General features: G+C 43.6%; 3 protein-coding genes across 14 annotated transcripts in view; 1 reads left to right on the top strand and 2 right to left on the bottom strand.

Annotated features, from left to right (window-relative positions):
* Positions 1–24475, bottom strand: part of LOC116290279 (uncharacterized) — a 75226-nt gene that overhangs the window by 9967 nt on the left and 40784 nt on the right. For 8 of the 12 annotated variants that reach the window (XR_016120213.1, XM_089032761.1, XM_089032763.1 and 5 more), the window contains one exon: positions 24364–24420. Coding sequence is in view for 11 of the 12 variants with exons in the window: in XM_089032761.1 (XP_088888887.1) it covers positions 24364–24420 (57 nt within the window). In the remaining variant the exon portion in view is untranslated. Of the gene's footprint in view, positions 1–22395; positions 23159–23565; positions 23686–24363; positions 24421–24475 lie in introns of those variants that run through there. The other 4 variants (XM_089032760.1, XM_089032767.1, XM_089032768.1 and 1 more) reach the window with 4 other exon arrangements.
* LOC148909952 (uncharacterized) lies at positions 10961–12498 on the bottom strand. The gene is made up of 2 exons (XM_089032754.1): positions 12323–12498; positions 10961–12194 (listed from the first exon to the last, which is right to left on the bottom strand). The coding sequence occupies exons 1-2, from the start codon at positions 12359–12361 to the stop codon at positions 11010–11012; spliced, it is 1224 nt and encodes a 407-aa protein (XP_088888880.1). The 5' UTR covers positions 12362–12498; the 3' UTR covers positions 10961–11009.
* LOC148909951 (uncharacterized) lies at positions 15913–17755 on the top strand. Its single transcript, XM_089032756.1, has 2 exons — positions 15913–16194; positions 16925–17755. The coding sequence occupies exons 1-2, from the start codon at positions 15967–15969 to the stop codon at positions 17453–17455; spliced, it is 759 nt and encodes a 252-aa protein (XP_088888882.1). The 5' UTR covers positions 15913–15966; the 3' UTR covers positions 17456–17755.

Genomic DNA, 24475 nt, shown 5'->3' with positions numbered 1-24475 from the left:
GAAATCCTGCAGGAGTTCGTAGAATTCCTAAGCGGGAAATGTCAAGTGATATTCGCCGGCGACCCCTGCCAGCCACCGCCTATTTGCGGAGAGATGCCCCACGAATGGTTGAAAGAAATGGTCGACTATGCAGAAGAAATTAACACCGACTACCGCAGTAAGGATCAAGTAAGAAACCTAAAGGCGGAACTTCGTGGCCGCAGCGATGCCGAACAAAACAAGATACTTCGCAAACGTGTACGAGCAAAGAAATACGAGGAATTCCTTCACGCGTGGCATCCAAAGGATTTGGTGTTGAGCAGCAAGCGCGCAGCACAATCACGCATACAGAAAGACCTGCTGAATATACACCGCGAGCGATTCCCTACATATCCCGTGCCCGTCTGCTACAAGCCCCACGATACCCGCATGCAGAAGCGTGATGTGTGGGTGCCGGGTACCGACGTGCAACTGCGAAACGCGGTAACTCATGATAAAGCCTGGGTGCCTATGGGAAAGGTCGAAAAAATAACCTCCCATCCAGATTGGCGTTTGGGATATTGTATGACAGTCCACAGCGCGCAAGGGCTTACCATAAAAGAAACCTTATGGGTCATAGACCAGCGGCTGTGTTGGAGCAACCTTATCTACACCGCCGTAAGTCGTGTGGAGTATGCCAAACAGTTGAAGAGAGCCTGGGGTCCGCAATTGCGCTACGATAAGACCCCAGAAGACGTAGCCAAAGAGAATATTGCCAAGAAACTCCTTCGCTACAAGCGCCACGACGAAGAAAAGAGCAAAGATCCCCGCTATGCGGGGATAAAGTTTGACCTATGCGTGGACGACGTCTATAAGAAAGGGGCAAGGTGTGCCAAATGTAACATACCTCTACTATGGAGGTTTGACCCAAATGACGATCAGCAGTTCTCCGTGGATCGCATAAATAATAAACGCGGGCATTGTAGAGGCAACGTAAGACTGACATGCCTAGAGTGCAATCGGGCGCGTGGTGCTGCGCTACTCTGAGTCTTTGGGGACTATGAGCAGCTCTTCCATGACAAATCCACGACTTGGGCCATCTAGGTAATACAACACGGGTTGCCCTTCCTTGGTGACGGACTTCGAAATCTCATACGTTTCCAAAGACCAGTTAGGATCCGTGGCTCTCTTACTGCCACCTTCGAGTTCCCCCGGCTGATAGAGGTATCTGACCACTATGTCGCGGGGGAGCTTTTTTTCCTTCAGTCCGACCGCCCTCGAACTTCTGACGTAGGACTTGTGTTCCACGTGTTTCTTTTTTATGGCATCCCTGGGTTTTATTCCCGTAGCCCTGGCCGCCTCGTTGTTCAAGGCCGCGACGACCTGGGGGAGCCGCTGTGTCCATTCCCTGTTGCGTTTGGAGGGATCTTCCAGCTCTTTCCAATACTGGTACCCAAAGAGACGCTCGGCCAGGGTCTTATTGAATCTTTCGACGATGCTCTGACCCCTGTGGTACTCTGCCTCGGCTCTCCTAATCTTAGTGTCGTGGTCTTTCAGGGTCTTAGTAACCACGCCCATGAACTCTGTCCCCGCATCCACTTGCAGCAGCTTAGGCCATTTCAAGACGCGCTTATAAATCCTACCTAGGGCTTCTGCGACTTCCCCAGAATCCTTGCTGGTTATGGGTTCGGCGTCCTTATATCTGCTTGCGATATCCACTACGGTCAAAGCGTATCTATAGGTCTTTTTTCTCACCTTGTCGTGTGGTAAGAAAAGCAAATCTGCCTGATGAACTTCATTGGGGGTATTTACGGTAAAGCTGGGCCTGGGAATGTACTTGGGCACGGGAAGATAAACCTGCCAGAGGGTTTGTTTTCTTAGCCAGTTCTTAGCCGTTTCTTCTGATACCCTGGCCGCGGTCGCGAGTTTCTTGATGGCCGACGCTCCTTTCCAATAGCCTTCAGGCCCATAGTAAATCCTCTTGAGTTTATCCTCTACGCGACCCATTATATGAATTCCAGGACGTGATTGATCTTTCGCCCGTTGAAATCCACCGTCTTTCCGTCCACCTTAATGGTGATGTTTATGCTTTCTACCAAATTGGACAAGTCATAGCTCAAAGAAATGGGAGTGTATTCTACCAGGTCAAATGGATTACCTTTGGGCAGAAACTTGGACATAAGAGAAGACTTTTCTCCATTGTTGTAACTATGAACCAAGTCGCAATAGACTTCGTAAGAGGATGCGACTTTCCATTTCACGGGTATGGCTGTGTCGGTAATTGTCTTGCCCGAGGCACATAATAAAGATCCCAATGGGTCAGACTTTCCAAAAGTTACTGAATAGTTTGGCATATTATGTTTGAAGGTCATTTCGTGCGGCAATCCTGTGGTGAGCGTATAACCGTGTTTTGCTAATTCCTTAGCAAGGGTGATTGGTGTGTAATGTCCATCGGGCAGCAATACGCCTTGATAATTGCCGCCGCCTTTATGCTCAGTGATCAAGGCATTGACTAAATTATACCAAGAATTGTACAAAGAGCAACTAACCAGCCGAACCTTATGGGCTTTAATGGGGGGATTCAAGTAAGTGGTAAAGTCATTCTTGTCGCTTTCCAAAAAGACGATCATATATTTCAGGAAACACAGTTCCCTTCGTTAGAGCAGATACGCCAAAGCCGCGCCTCCTGCCAGCCCTGCAACTCCCACGAATACCAACTCGCTATCTTTTTGTTTTTTAGACGGTTGGTAGTAATCCTTAAACTGAGGCCTTTTCGACCCCGTCAATGCCGCGGGGTGTGCTTGCGCATAAAGTTTAAAGGCGTAGTCTGTATTTTCAAAGTTCTTATCCGCCTGCATTTTGTCTTGGTAGTTCTTGTCCAACCAATCCCTGTAAGCTTGTCTTTTTTCATTCCAAGCTGCCACGTCCCTTTGATATTTCTCCAGCGCTAAATCATGCCTTTTCCTTTCGGCGGCCAAATCTCCGCTTTTGTCGCCTCTGACTAATCTATCCAAATACTGACCGCCATAATTAGCTCCAGTGAATGCTAAAGCTGCAACGACTCCACCTACGACCACGCTAGCCATTATATGTTAGGCAGGTACTTTTCCTTCCGTAGGTAATCCTTTACCATGATAGCCCCGCCTACGGCAGCGGTCATTTTAGCAAAATTAGCGAAGCTCTTGCTTGGGTCTTCAGTAAAGTCTTCTTTGAGCACTTTCTTACCTACCCAACCAATACCCGCAACGATGGAAGTAATAATAGCTGCTTCTTCAACAGTTTTCAATAACGCGGTTGACATTATATTACAAAGCGAGAAGGTTATTACTCCATTTCAGGGATCTTACTTTTTCTAACAGCTGGTTCCACAGGTGCGTGCACGGGCGCGTGATATGTTGGTGGTTCTACCTTTTTCGTTGCCCACCATTGTAAGTAAAGGCTACCTGCTGCTATAGCAACTCCTAACGCGCCAATGACGTACCCAGGATTAATGAAGGATTCCTCTTCTTTTTCCTCCACCTTTTCTTCTTTTTTGGCTTTGTTCTTTTTATTCATCTCCGCGAGCTTCTTACCGGCAGCGACTCTGCCCGGAGATTTAACCTTGGTAATCTTTTGCTCCTCTTGGGGCTGCTCTACCTTCGACTCTGGTTCACTCATTTATATCTAAGGACTTGAAGGACTTGATAAGTACTTGACTAAGTACTTAAGGACGACTTGGAAATAACCTGGGCGCGACCTGACCAAGTACTTAAGGACGACTTGACTAAGTACTTGAGGCGACTTGATCAGGTACCTCAGCAAGTGCTGCCTGGAAGACCTTTTCGACTTCTCTGTCCTTTTTGAAGTCCTTCCAAGACATCGTAAGTTCCTTCAAGTCAACGTGTTGAGCTACGTGCAAGGCCGCAGAGGCGACTGCCATTAACTTACCGCACTTCAAAGACAACCATCCACAGGTTATCTTAAGTTCTTGGGCGATGACATAGTCCTCGCTAATGTCCTTCCGCAGTTGCTCCACGTCGTCTATGGGCAGTGCAAGTCCAAGCAATTTAGTCGCAAGTCGGATAGCGGAGTCTGCTACGGCGTCCGTGGTCTTACTTGCAAGGGCAGCCTCATACCTCTTATGGAACTTCTTAACCTCCTCTTCTGACAACTTATTAACCTGCTCATGGGTAAGTTCCTTGCCTATCATTTCTTTACACTTCCCCGAAGACACAAGGATGTTAAGTTGTTCCTTGAGGTTACTTTCGTCTAACTGTGTGGGGACTTCATCTAAGAGCTGCTCAATGTCCATATACATTAGGAATCATAGATTCCAACCGTGTAGGGAAACCTCAAAGAGAAGATCATTTTGGAATGTTGGTGCGTCTTTAGATGCCGCATGTATTCGTGTAACTGTTCCTTGCTTATCTCGCCTCCATAGTCGCTTAAGATGGTTTCCAGGTCAGACTTGCTCGGAGTATAAAATACGACTAGGGAGCCTATGTTTTCCCTGAAGGGCTTAGAGACACTGGTAAGCTGCTGGGAAAGCAACCAAACGCTAATATTGTCATGCCTACCGCTAAAGGCGAGTTTAACGAGCTCTGACGTGCGTCTTTTTACGTCGTCCCCGCAGGCAATGTCGTCCAATATGAGTAAAGTCTGTGTATCTTTAGGGAATTGCTTATGCCAGAACTTCAAATGGCTGGATAACTCGTTAGGGTCTAAGATATCTACGAAGAAGTCGTCGTCTTTCACTCCTATGCCCGTCCAGGTGCGGTTATTCACGTAGGTGGGGCAAAGCAGCACGATGTAGTCGAAGCGGTATCTAAAGGGTCCTAATAGCTGCTCCACCACGAACTGCGTTTTACCGCAGCCGGTGGGTCCTACTATCAGAGCATTGCAGGGAATATGGTTCGGATCCATTATATATACGATGGACCCAGTGGACGCAGTAAGAAGGATTGCCACCGACGCAAAAGATAAAAGAGACACCATAGAAATGCAAAGGGAGGAGATCGATCGGTTAAAAGAGCGCGTGCAGGAATTGTACGATGAAATGTGCGGTCTGAAGCGCGCGGAGAGGTTTGGTGCGCTTTTGACGATGGCCGGTTGGGCAAAAGAAAGCGTGCAGGACTTTATTAAGTATCCCTTATAAGGCTTAATAAATTCTTATTATATAATGAAGTGTAAGGATTGCGATAGGGAGTTCAGTAGCAAACAGGCTTTGCAATATCACCAAAAAAAGAAGGTATGTTTTAAAGAGGTGGATAACGTCACCACCTGTGGCACTTGCAGCCGGCAGTTTAGCAGTAAACAGGCGCTGCGATATCACGTGGAAGGAAGGGTGTGTTTGAAGTCTAAGGAAAGACGCTGTGCTGATTGCAATCGGCTCTTTAGCACGCCCCAAATGTTGCAATACCACCAAGAAAATAGGGTGTGTTTAAAGGATGTGTGTGCGCGCTGCGATGAAGGTCTCACGGACGCATGGCATCAACATAGATGTCGTGGTAATTATGATTTGGATGTCGTATGCGAGGAGCATGGTGATATCGCTGCGAGATGTTGCCCAGTGGAAACCATAAGGAAGTTAACTCTTCGTAAGAAAGAAATAGACCAACGCTTTACGGAGTTCGACCGCGCCGAAGGTACGCGCTGGGAGAACGCAGAGTATTGGAGTGCGCCCTGTGACGCGTGTGGCGGCTTAAGGAAAGGAGATGATCATATCTGGCAGTGCTTGTGCCCGCAGCATCGTCCCCGCGGTTTTAAGGAGTACTTGGATCGCTTTGATGATTGGCATGCTCAAAACATGGAGGTAAGAAAACGGCGTCCTTAGCTTGCGCAAAGAGTCTCAAAATGCACTCTTATATTTATTAATATTCTTTGATTGTTTATTAAGAATAAAAGAAGAAACATTAATAAATATAAGGACCCCTTTCGTAGAAGGTATGCAGAACTCAATAAGAAAAGAAGAAACATTAATAAATATAAGGACCCCTTTTAAAGGTATATGCTAGCCTACGCAGCCGCCTTCTTAGGAGGATTCCTGATCGCCCTTTCAATATATGGACTGTATTACTTGCGAACTACCTGCCGACTGCATTACGCCACCGATACCCAAACCGCGTAAAAAATACACCTGCCTTCATTGCGACAGGGTATTCTCCGAAGGATCCTTTGTGGGGCATTGGTGCTCCGCGGATCCTAAAGCGCAGCGGGCGCTTAACTACAAAGAGGAGATGGAGTGACTCTTCTTTCAATGTCAAACTTCCATCGGCCATTTACCTTACCATAGCTGCGTAAGTGGGTGAATTCCTCGCCCTGAATTACGTACCGCACGCAATCCGGCGCCCAAAGGGAATATTCCTTGCCTTCTAAGTCTTTGAGGACTAACCGTAAACGGTCGATGTCTTCGAAGACGACGTAATTTTTTATTTCGTATGCTTTACCGTGGACAAGATCACGCCAGTGAGTCAAGCTGAGCTTCATTATACCTATGGAATATCTTTAGGTGTGTTTTCAAAGTGGCGTAGGACTTAAACCGCTTCACACAGCCCTTACAGGGAATACGAATGCCATCCGCGTAATCCATCAGGGCACGGCAGATAATGTCGTAATCGTTGCTAACCATAGTTAGGTAACCATTTACGTCAAGCTGTGAGATTTTTTTGGATTGCTTCGCGGATAAGACGCCGTTTCCTTTTGGGGTTTTCAACTCAATACACAACCCGCGGTATTTCTTATGCGCATTTAGGATTAAAAGGTCGGGTTGACCGGCTTGGTAGCCTTTTCGCCAGCAGGTTATTCGCTTGCTGTCTGAATCTTGAAGTTCGCCAAGACCCGGCGCTATGATGAATTCAGGGTAAAACCTACGCATGTAATCGACTACCTTTGCATGCAGGTCAGCTTCATTTTCTATCTTAAAAACTAATTTATTCGGGCTGTCGAAGCGTTTGTCCATCGCATATTTACCCGTCTTTCTCAACGCGGGTAGGACTTCTTCGAGGACCCAATCTTGGAATTCTTCTGCCTTTGCCATCTTCGAGGAGAATATCAACTGATACAACCCGGATTCGTTCACATACAGGGAATGTGGGTGTGAATTGGAAGGGAGGCGATTCACCTCCATTCTAAGTTCGCTAAGCCTTACCTTGTATTTATCGCGAACGTGCACCTTGATTGCATCTTTTGGGCGTTCATAACCCAACGCAGCCGCCACCTCCTTTGCTTTGAAGTACAATTTATCGCCTTGCACGACTTGCAGTTTCGTACCGTCGTTTTCGAATACACGAAGCATGGTATATATATCGCATTTTTTAATATGCAACACTTTTAAGTTGATTCGTTTCTACGCTCAGTTGTGCGTCAGACACGACGAAGACGTAGCAGTTTATTTTATCGCCGTCACTCGCACCGGCGTTCTTGGTGCGCTTGATCTCCAATGTTATGCCATCCTGCGTATTTACTAGACGGAGGCCTTGACCATGTAGGTCTTCGTCGTTAATGGTGCGCATGTCAATCCACAGCGCATACTTATCATTAAAGAATTCCTCGGGGCTAATTTGGTCGCCAAACTTGCGCATGGCCTCTCTGTACACGTCTGCGGGCTTTATCCCCTGGGAGTAAACCTTGTTTGGGACTCCGTTGATGTTCACGCCGACGTTAGTAATGTTGGGGTTGTGAAAGGCCTCAGAGTCGCGCTTACCGGCCTCATAGGGTTTGGCAAACACCAGCATTAACCCCGTGAGACTTCTTCGGGGGAGGTTAATGCTTTGGTTGATAACCTCATCCGTCTTATCCAAGAAGCTAAACGTCTTATACATCACTACGTGGTCGTAAAGGAATGCCTTTCCGGCGCTATATTCCATACCGGCGCTACGGGCCAGCTCTTCGCTGTACACCGTTTCGTACTGTAATTCTAGATTAGTGATAGAGTATGGGGTTGTTGTGGTAAGTGCAGTGCTTAGCCCACCAATGATGTTATTAGCATCTGCTAAGGTTACTTCAAACTGTAACTCGGATAACTGTCTTGGGTAATAGACACCGTGATTCGTAATCACTTCAAAGTCTAATGGTATGACATACTTGCTACCATAGGCGGTCTTTATTCGCTTCGCGTCTGCTACTGCGGTTTCTCCGCTGCCGTCAGTAGGTTGCGTTTTCGTAGGTGTGCGGACCTTACGCAGGATAACACTACCAATTCCTTGTTCTATCCTTTGCGCGCGGTCAAAGGCTGTCAACCATAGATCCTTATAGGTGGTATACAGATCGTACCTATTTAAGTCCAGCAAGGATTCCCCAGCAAACTTGATTCTCATCTTAGAAACGATGTTGCGACCCACATTGTTAACGATAATCCTTTCATCTGTGGGGCTTGACTGTACCGCTAGGTCGAACCTTAAAGCCAAGGTGCCAGGAACCAATACTAGGTTATCCGTTAGGCGGGGCACGCCTACGTACAGCGTCTCCCCTGGCTTTGCGCTAGAAGGTGTGAATGTGACCCGGTGAAAGGTGCGTTCTGCTTTCAGCCCGCCAACCTGCTTAGGTAATACGTTGGGATTTAACTTTGAGCTTATCATATATAATGGAAGTAGAAGGAACGGATCCAGACTTCGATCCCACCACTGAGGAAGGTCAGGCTGACATTAACGACGGTGACGAAGAACCGCTGCTTCCCACCCAACAAGTCGACGATTCCCTAAGGGATAGGATTGCAAAGGCCCTAAGACATCCCAAAGCACGCGAGTACACGTTTCCGCGTGAGCACATAGAGCTTCAAAACATGGGCCAGCCGGAAGCAGCCGCACGGGAAACCATAGAGTGGGCGACGCAAGAGCTAGAGCTGCGCTACGACAACTTTGATGCTGACGACGTAAAGCTCACGGAAAAGGGAAACAAAGTCCTCATAAGCGTCCAAGACTTAAGATTTCCCGACAAAGACCGCTGGACAAAACCGCAAAACCTCTTTGATGAGGAGGGCAACGTTAGGGGTGACGTCTTGAGATTAAGAGGCTTTCAGCGTGCTACTAGAAGCCTGTTAGAAAGGCTGCACAACTTAACCGAAAGGACCAACGCGGAAAAACGTGCCGCGGATCTGCAAAGGGAGTTAAGAGAAAAAGATGTAGAATATGCAAAGCAAGGTCAGCTACTTGCCGATGCTGAAAAGAAGTCCGCCCATCAAGATGAAAGAATAAAAGAAATAGGAAATCAGGTGGATCAGGCCCTGCGCGAATTAGACAAAGCACGGGAGGACTTAGGAGAAGCCCAAAGCTCTGGCACCTCAGTGGAAGCACTGCGGGAAACGTTGGAAGAAAGGGAGGAAGAATACATGAAGCAAAACCAACGGCTTGTCGACGCACATAGGAGGGAAGTCGAATTTAAAAATCAAGAAATAAGGGAGCTGGTAGACCAAAGAACCCAAATTCGACGTGAAAGAAATCAAACTCAAAGGGCTCTTAACCTCGCCCTGCAAGAGTTAGACTTAATTAAAGACGATACCGATAACCTGCAAACCACCATAGCCGGCTCTTTAGTGGAACGGCGACGGTTGATGGCTGAAATCAATGCTAAGGAGGAACAAATCCAGCAAGGAGATCAGGCCATCGAAGACCTGGAGGGGCAAATAGAGCGGCAGCAAGAAGTAATCGAGGACCAAACTCGTACCGAGGAAGAAAGGGAAGCAGCTCAAAAGGAAGTAGATACGCTCGAAATACGCCTTGCGGAATTGCGGGCTCAAAAGGAAAAGCTGGAAAAAGAGCTGGGGCTTACCACCAAGGAAAAGGTAAAAAGAGCTCTGGTGAAGTATGGTATTCCGCTGGCGTTTGCGGTTGCTATTAGTACCGTAGTAGGAGTCATCCTATCCACGCTTAAGGCTACAGGCGCGGGCGTAAGCAAGTTAGGTAAGGGACTAACGGACTTGGGAAAAAAGATGGCAGCCGGTCTTCCTGGGCTGCTGGGTTCGGTTGTTTCCTTGGCACTTAGGACCGGCGGAGAACTGTTGAAGTTCGTGGGGAATAACATTTGGATCTTGGTCGTCGCTATTGGAGTGGTACTCCTGAAGAAGATGAAGGGTTAATCTTATCCTTGTATGTTATGTCGGGCTTATCGTCGTCGGGTGTCCGAGGCGTCCTCGACTGGGGATAAGTAAAGATAGTATTCGCGCCGCCTTGATAATGCGGAACTAGTGGTATGGCGGTCATGGTAGAAATGGTCTTATGATGCCAAGCTCTATTAGGTTTGTTAATCGCACTATTTACGTAAGCTACGTAACTACCGCGCGAACCATCTGGGTGAATTTGTAACTTAACGTAATTACAATTAACCACCATTTGAAACGTAGCCACGTAAAACGCCTCGGAACTAAATGGATATGGCTGCGTCGAGAAATGAGTAGGCTCTCGATTATTGGTTGACGTTCTAAAGGGTGTTAAAGGCTCGTCATTTTCATCAACTAGCCTAAATCCCATGATACTACCATACGCCTGGGTAATGTCAATGCTACAAATGATCAATGCAAGGCCTCCAACTTCAACCCACATCCCAATATCGCGCCAACCGCGACCGGTGTAAGTTTCATCCCTTAAGTGATAAACGTAATGGGTTTCCTTCCAATGTGGATTCATATATTTAAAGGCTAAGCACCGTAAGAGTGCTGATGGTTAAATGGTTATAAGCCGTGTCCCTTTGATTTTCTATGCTATTCACACAAACGCTCCCCGTATCGTCTACGCGCATTTGCAGCTTTACCTTCCCATGGCAGTTGGCAACCATATGAAGAGTCCAAGTTGTAAGATTCTCAGCGCTATTCGTTGGCGGCTCTACGGAGAAATGCGCAGGCTCCCTGTTGTTTGTCTTCGCGCGCATAGGCTGCAGTACGCCATTCTCATCCAGGAACCTAAAGCCGACGTTGGCATGGCTGCTCGTACCAATGCAAATACTACAAAGGATCAATTTCTTTCCTGAGTAATTCAAATTCACGGACATGCCCGTGACATCAACCCAAGATGCCTGGGTGTATTTTTTCTCGCCTGTGTAAGTCGTATAAACACAATCTACTCCAGCTACGTAGGGGTTGTTCATCGCCATATATAATAGCTCAGACCAATGCTTGCGACTGTTAAGCCGGCTTTTAGTAAGTTATGGTCATATTCCTCTTCTTTTTTAGGCGCTCGGTATACTTCTTTTGTTAGCTGCACTTTCTTAGGTGGTTGCGTATGGTGCACTTTTTTAGGCTGTTCAACAAAGTGCCTTCTAATAGTGTCAGAGTTCACGTCGTTCACCCCAAACTTCATATCCTTAGTAGCTCGTTGAAGTTTGTTGTTGTATCCTACTACAGAACCAGTATTTATAGATAAATTACTAGGCATTAACCAACAACCCGGGGCTACTGCATAGTCCAACCTCGCCTTAGAATTTTGTATAGCTAGTTGGTAACGCTGTACGCCCTTGCTAATGTCGCCCTCCAAGATCGAACTTTCGAATAAGACCAAGGCTTCGGCTCGCGTCTCTTCTGCGGCGCCGGTATTTCCAATTATATTTGATCGGGTATTTACTTGGGCTCCAAGGATAGAATACACGTAAGCTTCTATGCTGCGGTTCAAACGGGCAAGGCCGGCTTTGGTTAGTCCTTTACCTTCTGGGGGTATGAAATTAAGATATTGCTTCGTTTGCTCGTCGTTGGTAATCTTAATAATCAGTGGATTGGCCCCTGCATACTTACCACCCTCGTCTTTGAACAGAGGTCCGTCTCTAACTTCCTTAGTGGTCTTAGCATTTGGTTCAAAGAAGGTGCTACTGTCGTGAGTTTCTTTGTGATACCCAGTGTTCCATCGTAGATTCAACGCATGAACTTCTTTATCGCTTAGCACATGTCCACCAATCCCCCAATAAGCCCAAATATGCCCCAAGCCATTGTTAGCACCGGTAGTGCATCTAAAGTCTTTTCCCACAACTCCAAACTCCTTACAAAGCCTGTCATAGGCTGGAACGTCGTATTTGTTATCTTTAGGATAAAACGCAGCATCTCCCGGCAGCGCAATAACACCCATTTCATGTAGTATTCTTCTAACCGTGAAGTGGAAGTGAAACATGAATATTGAATTCTTCATCAAGTTTGCACTTACACCGCAGCCGCTAGTGGCACACCAAACCGCAAAGTTTAGTTGCTGCGGCCAATAACGCATGTTAGGACCACTTAACCATTCATGAGATTCCTTAGCGGTGGTATGATTAATGGGTACGTCTTTGAAGATATCTCGCACCTTTAACGAAAAGGAATGGTTGTTAGAGATCCGCATGTTCAATGTCAAATCCAAACTTGGATGTTTATCAAATGAAACCGCGGGTATCGGATAAGTACCGGTACCAAGCAATAATTCCTTTGACCAACCTTGCACGGGTTTTGGATGTGTTGGTGTGGGTTTAACATAACCAGAATTCTTCAGTTGATTGTCTATCTGATCGACCAGCGTAGGTTTCAAATCCTCGTTGCTGTACATCCTAGAGCCGTTATAGTAAATCCCATCGGGTCTCCTTTCGAACTTACTAGGGTCTGCATGCGGAAACATCTTCCTAAAGGCCCTCCAATTCCAGTAATCTCGATTATCGTGATGTGGCTGCTCCTCTACGTTATTCCCAAAAGCGTCGTACATTAGTATATATAATGGATGTTATACCATCAGCACCTCAGTTGTACCCAGATGTTCCCTATACTACACCTAATGAACTAAACGCCGAAAACTTTCGCCTGAATAAAGCGAACTTAATCCTGGCTTACTTGGAAGGGCAGGCAAAACACTATGAAAAAGTTAGAAAAAAGTACGTTAGAGCCCGGAGTACGCTACATAAGATTGCGATAACTTCAGGATCCATATCTGTTGTGTTAACGGGCTCTGGCGTTGCTACTTCGCTTACTGGGCCGGGAATAATCGTTGGAGTTCCTTTGGCCGGCGTTGGGGCAGCTTGTGGTATTATTTCGGCTGTTGCTACGGGTATTATGAAAAAGCTATCCACGAAAATATCCAAGCATGACACGACAATAGCTCTGTCTAGGGCTAAAGTAAATACTATTACCGACCTTGTCTCAAAGGCTTTGCGTGACAGAAAGATAGACGACGTAGAATTCTCGCTTATTCTGGCCGAAGAAGACAAATACGAGAAATTAAAGACGGACATAAGGAATAAAAAAACAGTCGTAAAAGATCTTTCCGAGGAATCTCGCAAAAAGATCTACCAAGAAGCGAAAGAAGAGCTTCAAAGAAAGCTTGCTCAGTAAATATCGTGACGGGATTCTATTTACATATCGAACGTCAGTCTAGAAATTACGCGTAATATAAATTCAGTGAATTATTACGCGTAATATAAATTCAGTGAATTATTACGCGTAATACGAATTATTTGGCGAATTATTACGCGTAATATGAATTATTTGGCGAATTATTACGCGTAATATAAATTATTTGGCGAATTACTACGCGTAATATAAATTATTTGCATAACCTTATTTGGCAAATTATTACGCGTAATATAAAAACACGTAATATGTTATTGTCGCCTCGGAATCCATCCTAATAGGGGGTGGTTGGGGTCAATTTTGTAAAATATTTCGTAAATTACGTCAGGATAATAAGGAATATCCTTATCCAGCCGACAAAACATCCACTCGGCTTTTGTCATATCAGAAACCTCGGGAATAGACTTACCGGTAATTTCAGACAAAAGATAGGGAATAGCTTTGTAATATTTCCCTAGCTTTAATTTTTTCAACGCTTTCCGTAGGCTTTGTGGGGTTGGCTCTTCTAAATGGTCTATGATTTTCTTCTTTACTTCGTCGCTTAAATATATCGGATGTAAACCTTGGATATGACTCATCCAGTCCCTGAAGTATTTTAATCTCTTATATGGCGTTTTCTTACGACCTCCATTGGCGTAATATTGCTCTTTGGTAGCATTTGGTACGGCATTACGAATATTCTTACCACACTCGTAACACTGTGCTGACGTGTCATCTTCTATTTGCATTTTTTTACCACAACACCAAAAGGGTTCTGGCTTAGGTACGATAACTTTAGGTCTTAGACAAATTATGCAAAAGTCGTTAACGAACTTCTTACATTCGTGCATCGTATATTTATAAGATATTTTAACCTCCGTTTGCGATAAATCTGCTGTACCCGTCTTCGTAAATCCGCGAGTTAAACCCGTATATCTTTGGCGTCGATCGCGGATCCCCCTTACTGCTGCTAGGTTGGTAATATCTTGTATTACACTAAAGGTTACGATGCGTGTATTTGGATTAATTTTCATCAAAGGGCTTTACAATTTCATTTCCGGTAAAATCCTGGCAAGCAAAGAGCATTACGTTACAATCACGACAAATATTAGCGAACGAACAATGAAAAACTTATCAATTGATGAACGCACTACGCACACATGAAACGTCGTAACCATCAAACCAAAACAACCACGTGCACACAAAGCGACAGCAATATTAACCGGTTAGCGGACTTACACTTTACAACTCGGCGTGAAAACACACAAAAAATTAGTTTGTTCTGAGTATGTCCTCAACAGATACTGATTAGCATTGTGATGTTAATTTGCCAACCATTATCAGAATACTTCTTGCCAAGTTGTTTTGTTTCATCAGAAAATCGAACTCTGCTTGGCAACATAGTTACTATGGTCACAGCAACTAACGCTATTTAGTCAAATCTAAATAGTGGATGGTCTATAATCAAGGCTGCGTTCTGATTGGATGAACTACTACTAGACTATAAGTTATAACCTAGTGAGTAGCGAAAAGTGCAGGCTTTGAAAACCTACTATAAACATTTAATATAACTTGAATTTAAAACTTGTTTGCATTTCATATATTTGACCGACTAGTTGGATTTGACTAAAACAATTAGTCCTCTCGCCCTCATGGTCTATCAGTCAATAGCCCATTCGCGCCCAAGGACTAATTGCTAAATAAAAGACATACTAGCATATAGACTGCTTTGTTTCGCGATGCAAGTGGCAAAGAAGTAAGGGACTGTTAGATGCGAGATTGGGAAATTTTAAGCCGTTGTTGTTTCTGTTTCGCAACTAGATTTATTTTACAAAACTTTGCTAGCTACTTTTTCACAAGTCATTTTATCTTTTCTGCCCAAAACAATTATTATGTAAATGTCATATTAGGCTAAGTTTCACAACTGACCAGCTAAATTTATCAGTATCCTGTCCCCCTAGCTTATTATTTTAGCTAAATAACTTTACACTTTTAATGAAGTTTATCAGTCTATCTATCTAGTTTATCTATCTCTTCATTCGACTATTAGATATACAATTATAAAAAGAAAATATCAATAACATTGATCATAGAGTGCAAACAATATAACCGTGAAACTTTAGTAACACTAAATGGTAGAAGATAATATAGGTAAGTTGTAGTGCTTGGGAACGAGGTTATTCCGGGCGAAAGCCCTTGGAATTAAATTCGGAAAAATTAATTTCCGACCTCGCTGGAATTGGAACCCACGATATTCGGAACTGTACTACCGATGCTCTACCAGCTGAGCTAGAGGTCAGACTGAGAGCAGGCATAAATGGCATAATTTTATGCAAATTCCATTGTTTTCTATTGTTTAATTAGCACTATTTTGTACTATTTAGTAATTAGTGTTTCACGGATTAACTGTTTGCACTCTATCAACAAAAAATTACTATATCAACAATATGACTAATGTTATGATTATACACACAATCCTGATATGGTTGACTGTCCAATCATACGCACCAATTGTTTTAAAAACACTTTAATTCTATCAATGTGCAAGTAGTCTTTAACATATTCTTGCGGATTTTCTATTCATATTCATATTCATATTATTATTACTATTCTATCTCATTAAATATTCATCAGACATCCTGATGACGTCATTAGTATTATTTAAGAGATCATTAAATATTCAAGTATGTCACTTGGCGTGAACCCTACTGGAAAAAGAAATCCATTTATCAAGTAGTTCGTTCACCCAGCAGCGTTTCACTATGACTTCTCCGGCTGAGATTATTGAAGAATTGAATCCAACCGATGTGGTTGTTAGTGTGGCTGATCCACCAACTTCCTCTACCACGTCTCAAGTGCCTTTAAACGTCTCGGCAGCTTTGGCCGTACCGGGGATAGAAGATTCGGTGGTTACGGTGTCTTCGGCGGGAGCGCCACGTTCTTCTGTGGGAAAATCTTTAAACCAAACTGAAACTCAGCAGGTTTCGGAGGTATGTTTTGCCGAGCTGCACTTAGTTTTATCTTTGTCAGTGTATATCTCAGTTTTGGCACGGTCATACGCGTATGTTCATCAGTAGCTACTCCCTGGCCATGTGCTGTCTTATGTTTAATTTTAATAATATCTTTGGGTTTCACCTTAGCTATTTCTAGTATGGTTGTGTTTTATATTTATGGGTTTTATATTTATTGGAATGTTTTACGCTATACGTTTAGGTCACAAGCGTTGGTTATTTAAGTTTTAGTCCTATTTGCATGTTTAATTGTTTCGTTGTTTTCGTTCTATTGTTTTGCTACATATGGTGTGCTTCTTGCGTGCATATCTTGTCTCGCTTGGTTATTGTTCTATTTTATGCTGTGCATCGTTAGTTTTATAAAATATTGGGATTAATTGGTTGTGCGGACCAGTACCCGATACGGGTCACAAATTTAGTGATAAATAGCTTTACACACAGTTTTGTCCCGAAAGGTCGGGTAGAGGTTATATAATAAAATAATAATTAAACAAAAAACAAAAAAACAAGGCCTGGACCCGGAAGGCCGGGTAGAATCAACTTAAGAGGCCGCTAACCCGAAAGGTCGGGTAGAGATTAAGTTAACGAATGGACTGAACCCGAGAGGTCGGGTATGAGTTAAATGTAGTTGGCACATTGAGAGGGAAAAATAACTTGGCAAAGAGTCTCAAATGTAAAGTAATAGTTCTTTCTTGATCCTCTGCTATAGATAGAGAAATTAAGGAAAGAACTTGAGGAGATGAAGAAAAAAGCGGGTGTTAACACGGTAGATGGGGCGATAAGTTCTCTACAGGCTTTGGTGGGTCGCCCAACGGCTTTATTCGATGCTTACGCAGCGATAGAGGCTTTGGAAGAGGTTGTCTATACGGCACAGAAGCTAAATGACGAGAGGGCTACAAAATTTAATATCATCTTGCGAAAGTGTCGCCCACTTGGGGTAGAGCCGTCTTTACAACCAATCTTGACTACGTTGGTAGCAAGTAAAGAAGAAGCGGAAATAGCTAAGACGATCGATAAGGCTATAAGGCTTCAAAACCCGACTCAGGTGGCCCAGGTAGCTCAAGTACCACTTTCTGTTCTGACACCGCCATTCCGCTTTCCCGCTGCTGGGCGAACGACTAGGGCTACAGCACCGTATACCCGTCGTAACCGAGGCCCGAGGAGGTGTTTTGTCTGTAACGCGGAGGGGCACATTGCACGATTTTGTCCCACTAATTCACTTAATGTAAAGCGCCGCTAGGTGGCACAAGGTTCGAATTGATTTGTGAGAACGGACTTTGCGAGGAAATGGATGATCGAATGAAATAATGCGTATATTACTTTACTGCATAAACAAGTTGCATCAGATATTTTGTTTTGTTTTGTTCTTTGTTTTATTTTGCTTTGTTTTGTTTTAACTCGGGAAAAGGACCTCCCGCAAGCGTATTGCCCATTAGGGCATGCCCTTGAGCCCGCTTTAGCGAGCTGTGTGGTGGTCGCCTTTTTCCTGGGCTTGGGTTAAAATTTCACCTTACTCTCGTTTTACGATCTTATTTACATATCAAACAATTGTTGTCATTCGCGGGCTTCCTGTGGTGACAAACCACGCTCCCCTCCCCTACACAATTTCCAGTCTTTTTTCGGCCAAAACCAAGATGGCTGACTAGTTAGTGATAATTTCACTCGATTTACTGTAAATTTGAGCAGTTTTGAGCAAGAAATTCGCCTATTTAGTGAAGAAAATTATATTCCAATTTCCTAATATGGTAAGTACATTCCATATATGGTAAAAGAAACAGCTCGAGCGGAACGACAACTTTTCTATGTGGAAAGCTTGATATGCAGTTGGCAATAGTTTTCAACCCTTTGTGTGTAGAGGGAACAGCCCACGATAAAGAGATTAGATGGGTCCAAGCGGATGGAAGCCCAAGTTCAGGAAGGGTGACTAGCACTTCCAGTGCTGTGCTCGCTGACATAGACCGAGTGATAAGTGGGGAAAAAGCGGATTTCGGCATGCTTCAGTTTCGTGACCCTGAAAGCTTCAGGGCGGGGGAGATTCATAGGCATATCCCGATGTGGGGAAAAGTCTTGGAGAACAACCCAGTAGGTGACCAGATCCTACGATGGCTCCAAAATGGAGTGAACGTTAAAGATTTTATACAACCATTTAAGGGAATTTTTAAAGGCATCAAGTGCGACTCGCCATCGCCCCCTAGACAAATGTTCAAAAATCATCGATCTTGTGACCGATTTCAAGAATTTATCTCGATAACTCTCGCTGATCGCATCCGTTCAGGCGCTGTTCGGACTTGGGGCGAGGTTGGGAAGGTCGATCCCCCTTGGCTGGTCTTACCTTTAACGGTCGAACCTAATAAGCCTCGTTTGTGCGTGGACGCAAGATTCCTAAACTTGTGGATGAGGGATACGCCTTTCAAGCTCGACACCCTGGTGTCAGTCCCCCAGTTTGCGTACCCTGGTTCATACCTTTCGAAGATAGATGACAAATCGGGGTATGATCATGTTCTTCTGTCAGAGGACTCCCAACAGTACTTTGGGGTCGAGTGGAAGGGGTGGTGGCTTGTTGGAACCACACTCCCGTTCGGTTGGAAAAACTCTCCGTTCGTCTACCAGTCCATTGGTCTAAGTTCAACCACATTCCTCCGGGAAAGAGGCATCACCTCTTGCCTATACATCGATGACCGGTTGTTAGGCGAAATCTATAGTGAGGAGGGAAGATGGTCTCGCAGTTTGGAGATAAGAGATGATGACTTTAGCCGGGAAGCGGCGGTGGCGGCGTTGTACGTGACTTGCGCAGTGTTGTTAGGTTTAGGCTATTTTCTTGGCCTTAAGAAGTGCATACTTTTACCCACTGTCAAAATTCAATTTCTCGGAATGATCATTGATACACAGGCGCAAGCATTCTCAGTCCCACGAGATAAGCGTGTTAAGTTTGCAGAGTTACGAGAGGCCATCTTATCGTGCAAAGAGTCGACGTCTCTAAAATCTATACAAAGACTTATGGGAAAATGCTCATCGTTTTCTTTGGCATTCCCCGGGGCTAGATTTTACATTAGAGAAATGGCTGCGTCCATCGGGAAGGCAAATCGTGGCTCAGAGGTGACTTTATCAAGGGATCTAAGGAAGGAGATAGAATTCTGGCGATTCTTAGACTCCTGGAACAGGTTCATCCCTTGGAGACAAGAGAGACATGTGTCGCTAAGGATGTCAACTGATGCTTCCTCTTTCCGCTGGGCTGCAACATTGCATCTTGCCTCCGGTGACGAAGAGCTAGGTGATTACTGGAGCGAGGATTTGCGCAAGGAGCATATTAATGTGAAGGAATTTTACGCTGTGTTGCAAGCGATTAGGTCTCTTCCCGACTCAGTCACTGACGGCAGGGTAGATGTGAATGTCGACAACCAGGTGACCCTAAATATCTGGCAGGGACGTGGCCCCAAGTCACTCAAGTTAACAGAGGTGGCTCGCCAACTGTTTCACGCGACCACGGAAAGAAACTTATCACTCCATATGGTTTACGTTCCGTCAGGTGCTAACCCGGCTGATTATTTCTCCCGTCATCTTTCACGCTTAGATGCTATGCTTTCCCCAAGTGGCTGGGATGCTGTGCAGCGGGCGTTTGGAGGTCCAGAGGGTCATAATCTGGATTTAATGTCACTTGACTCCAACGTTCAAAAAGATTATCAGGGCACACCGTTGCGTCATTTTACGCCATTCCCAACGCCCCTTTCAGGAGGGGTGAATGTTTTCACCCAGGATCTCACAATTTGCGACGGAGAACGAGTAAATGCGTACGTTTTCCCGCCTTTTTCGCTAGTCGGTCCTTTATTGCGACTGATACGGTCTTCTAAGGCTACGGTTACGATGGTGGTGCCAAAGCTCTCACCTTTACCCATATGGTGGCCTGTAATTAATTCAATGTCCAGGGGAAAGCTGAAGTTAGCACAGAAAGGTAGCCTAGATACTGTACTATTTCCTTCTAAACAGGGTTTTCAGCTACAAAGACTTCAAACCGAGCTTTGGGTGTTCCGCGTAGGGCCATGCTAATTTATGCCCTCCCTTTCATTTAGGCCCTTCCTCTGGTTCCACGATTATTCGTTCCAGCGGTCTCCTGCCCTGAATGCAGCTACCCCAATGACAGGGACTTTCATTTCTGCCAGAGGTGTGGATATAGACGGCGAGTACAGATAGTGAACCGTCGGCAATGCCTAAAAGCAACTATTAACTGGGAGGAGATTCTTCGAAGGAAACAAGCCTTAGTTGAAAGGGCAAGTTCTACCCCTTACTCTAGACAGAAGACAGCCCTGGAGGCCAAATTTTCGGCATTCTTAGGACAGGCAGTCCCTCCGACAAATTTCACTTGTGCGACACCGGATGATATCATTAATTTTTTAATTTGGAAAGATACTTTTGGCAAAACTGTGGTGCATAAAGATATCTGCTCACATTTTGGCGACAAACGAGACTCATCTTGCGCATGCCCAAGAAGGTTAGCTTTTACCACGGTTGATACTTTAATTGGCAAACTCCGCTCGATCTTTAATCAACTGGGCAGAAATTGTGATGAATCTACTCTGCCTGGTTATGGGAATCCTGCGTCAGATGTAAAGGTCAAGAAATACCTTTCGCTGGTTCGGGAGGAGCAGTTACAGGCAAGAACACTACCCTCGCAAGCGCAACCACTATTTCTCAGCGATTTAGCCGCAATCGCAAGGAAAATTCTGGAACATCTTAAAAGAGAATCGAATACGTCAAGTCAGTTGTATATTTATGCTCGGGATCAAGCTTTCTTTAAAGTACAGTTTTTTGCTGGTGACAGAGCGGGGGATTTGGGTCGGACGAAGTCCAAAGAATTGTTGTATTCCCCTGGTAAAGAGATGTTGCTGTTTAATCACATGATAACAAAATCGCTGCGGGACGGAAGTTCTAATCTATTTACTCTTAAGAGGTATAAGGACCCCGGTCTTTGTCCGGTTGTCGCTCTCGAAGTTTATATGAAGATGTGCGCCTATTTAAAGATCCCCATAAGACTGGGTTATTTGTTCAGGCCGACTAGTCCATCTGGAGAGGTGTTACCGGCCCCTTTCGACTCTTCTGCTGCTCAGGCTAGACTTTCCACCTATGTCAGAGGCATGAAGGAAACATTTAAAGGCCGTCATGCTACATTACACGGATTACGAAGTGGATGCGCTATATCGTTGGCTTTGTCGGGAGCGGACATGCAGGCGATAATGGGTCATGTCGGCTGGAAAACGATTACCACGGCGCAACATTATGTTAAACTCCAACAAGTCATGTCCACTGATGGAGTTGGTGATATCTTGTCGAGATTGCCTGAAAACTTGAGTGACGCTTATAGCGCTAGGAATGCAATGCAAGGGTTTACTCAAGCGCTTTAAGTTAATGAGCATAAGTTTTGGGTAGATATGTTTACAGCATTGTAAGGGCTAATTCACTAGCTCGATCTATGTCGTAGGTGTAAATTAGAAAATGTGGCCATCCCCTCTAGTGGCCAATATAAGCGCTTGTCAGAGGTCTGGGTTAGTTTTCGTTGCATCTGTATAACTTTATTTTGGGGATGAGTTTGGGAAAACATTGGGTGATATAAGTAGAAGATATAAGGCTGGGGGAATTATTGGTGATAAGGTTGGGTAGGTGTTCTATGATAAAAGGTTTGGCATTTCGATCGATTGTGCTATGACCGAGATATATGATTTGTGATATGTGAACAAAGGTTATTATCGAGACAACGAGGACAGGGGTGACTCTCCATATCTTAATTAATGTTAATGAGTAAGCAGGATGGATTATGTACTATTCTATCTCATTAAATATTCATCAGACATCCTGATGACGTCATTAGTATTATTTAAGAGATCATTAAATATTCAAGTATGTCACTTGGCGTGAACCCTACTGGAGAAAGAAATCCCCCTCCCACCCACCCTTCCTGCTTACTCTTAGGTTTATCCCTGCGAGTTTGTTGCTCGTCAGGGGTGACTCTCCATATCTTAATTAATGTTAATGGGTAAGCAGGATGGATTATGTACTATTATTACTACATTATAAATGATGTAAAACCTAATACAGCTGTAGAAAAACTGATAGGCTTATAAACTACTGCAAAAATTAAATATGTATATATACTGAAATAAACAAATAGTATATTAAGGACGTTTAATAAGAAAGAAAAAAAATAAACTTATAAATTGCTGCTAAATATGTATAAATACTCAAGAAAACCAATAAAAAGAGAAGATGGTAAAAAATAACAATAAGAACTAATAAAAGCAAAAACATTCTAGTTACGTCCATGACTTGTTCAGACAGTTTTTTTTTTGATCTTTATAATCAGTTCCGTACTATATTACCATTTTTATTACAGCTTTTTCAAAAAAAGTTGAATACTGCATACTGAATAGTGCACTGCAAGACCGAAGTGCATTCTGGGTGACATTGTCTAAAGTAGGATTAATCAATATTAATTTATTCTATTTTAAGTGTATTCCATCTGAAACAATATACTAACTACATGTAAAAGGCTAATTGCTGTATATTTACTTTTTATTTCAAATTAACGAGACCCACAATGCACTTCGGTCTTGGAATGCACTATTCAGTATCCAGTATTCAGTATTCAACCTTTTATGAAATATACAAAATTAGTATCATCATTATCTACCCATCCTAAAACTAACCAGCATACATACGAAATATTTATTATTCCTTTAAATAAATGCCAAGGTAAGATTACTTGTGGAGTCTGCTTCTGGCATGGAGAAAACTGAGGCCACCATTCTCCTATTCTTGATGTATGGATTGTTTTTACATTTTTGGTTATGTTAAGAACTGCCAGTATCGATTCACACCTCTGGGTAGAAATATAGGCTCACAGCCCTGGAGGAATACAATCCTGAAGTATGTCGTCGATGTTTTCAAGCTGCTCCTATTAAAAACAATTTGTGATAAAATATTTAAATATTCAATACAAAAGTTACAGAAAATTGTGATTGCAAGAAAATGAGTCTGCTAATTTCACATGATTGCGATAAATAAAATTACTACCGGCTCATACTTGATGGATAAAAGATAATGTTGGTGGTGATGGTGGTGGCAACAGAAGTTATCTTATTGCAGAACGATAAACAAGTGTGGACTACAAACAGCAAGTATAACAGCTACTTTCTCTTTTTAAAACTATGTTGATGGTGGTGATGAATAAAATTGCTGCTCACACTCTATATTGGTGGTGGTAATGGTGGTGGTAACAGAAGTTGTCTACTGCAGAACAATATGTATGGACTACAAGCAGCAAATCTAACATAAAACTGCTACTCACACTTAATGATAGTGGTGGTGGTGGTGGTTAGGTAGGTGTCTTATTGCAGACCAATGGACGATACACATCACATGCAACCGAGATACTTTTTGAAATGGTGATGATGGTAGTGGTGTACAACATTACAATAATGACTAACAAACAAGAACATGCATTCAAGTTTACGTCAATGGCTTTCTTTTTTATCTATTTCAATGAATCCAAAAGAGTGCTCACTACAACATCAATTTACAACAAATTACTTTTATTACGTAACACAAAGATGTAATTTGTGATACTGTTTAGTGATTTCAAGCTCAAGATAATACATTCCTACTTGGCAACTAATGAAAAGTCTATCATTACATTGGGGCAAGTGTCTTGCATGACACGCAGATCCTATGATGACAAATGCAATCCCACTTGGAACAATTATATTTACTATAATTAAGGAAACAGACGAAAATACACTTTGATAGAAAAAGAAAATAAAGTCACTAGCATCAGGTGGATGTAATTGCATAATTGGAGCAAATATCATTACTCTTCTGCTGCCGGTCATTTATTAAGAGTCCTGCAATCCGTGAAATTGTAGTAACACAACTCGTACCAATCAACCGAATAATGTTCAGCAAAACTAAAATTACTGAAACTATATCTCTACTGGCAGGCACAGTCATCGTACATTAGATGACAATGAAAGAATTACCACAGAAATGTTACGATAAACAATTGCATCAGTTAATGTAGAGTCAAAATTAGACACTGTATATACTACTGATAATAAACAGTTTCCTTGTTTGAAGTATCTAGGTACATGTTGCATCACTTACATTGTTGTTTGTGTCCTGCATGACAGGAAAACCTCTCCAAGACAGCTGCATTCTCTCCTGCAAAAAAAAAAAAAAAAAAAAAAAAAGGAAGAAAAGATATATTAGGTAATAA

This window comes from Actinia tenebrosa, unplaced genomic scaffold, assembly GCF_029948245.1.
Source record: "Actinia tenebrosa isolate PJP-AT-01 unplaced genomic scaffold, QUT_ActTen_1.0 PGA_scaffold1__47_contigs__length_23844297, whole genome shotgun sequence".
In the NCBI taxonomy this organism is placed as follows: Eukaryota; Metazoa; Cnidaria; class Anthozoa; order Actiniaria; family Actiniidae; genus Actinia; species Actinia tenebrosa.
The sequence above is the reverse complement of the archived record's forward strand: the minus strand, read 5'-3'. Positions and strand labels throughout refer to the sequence as shown.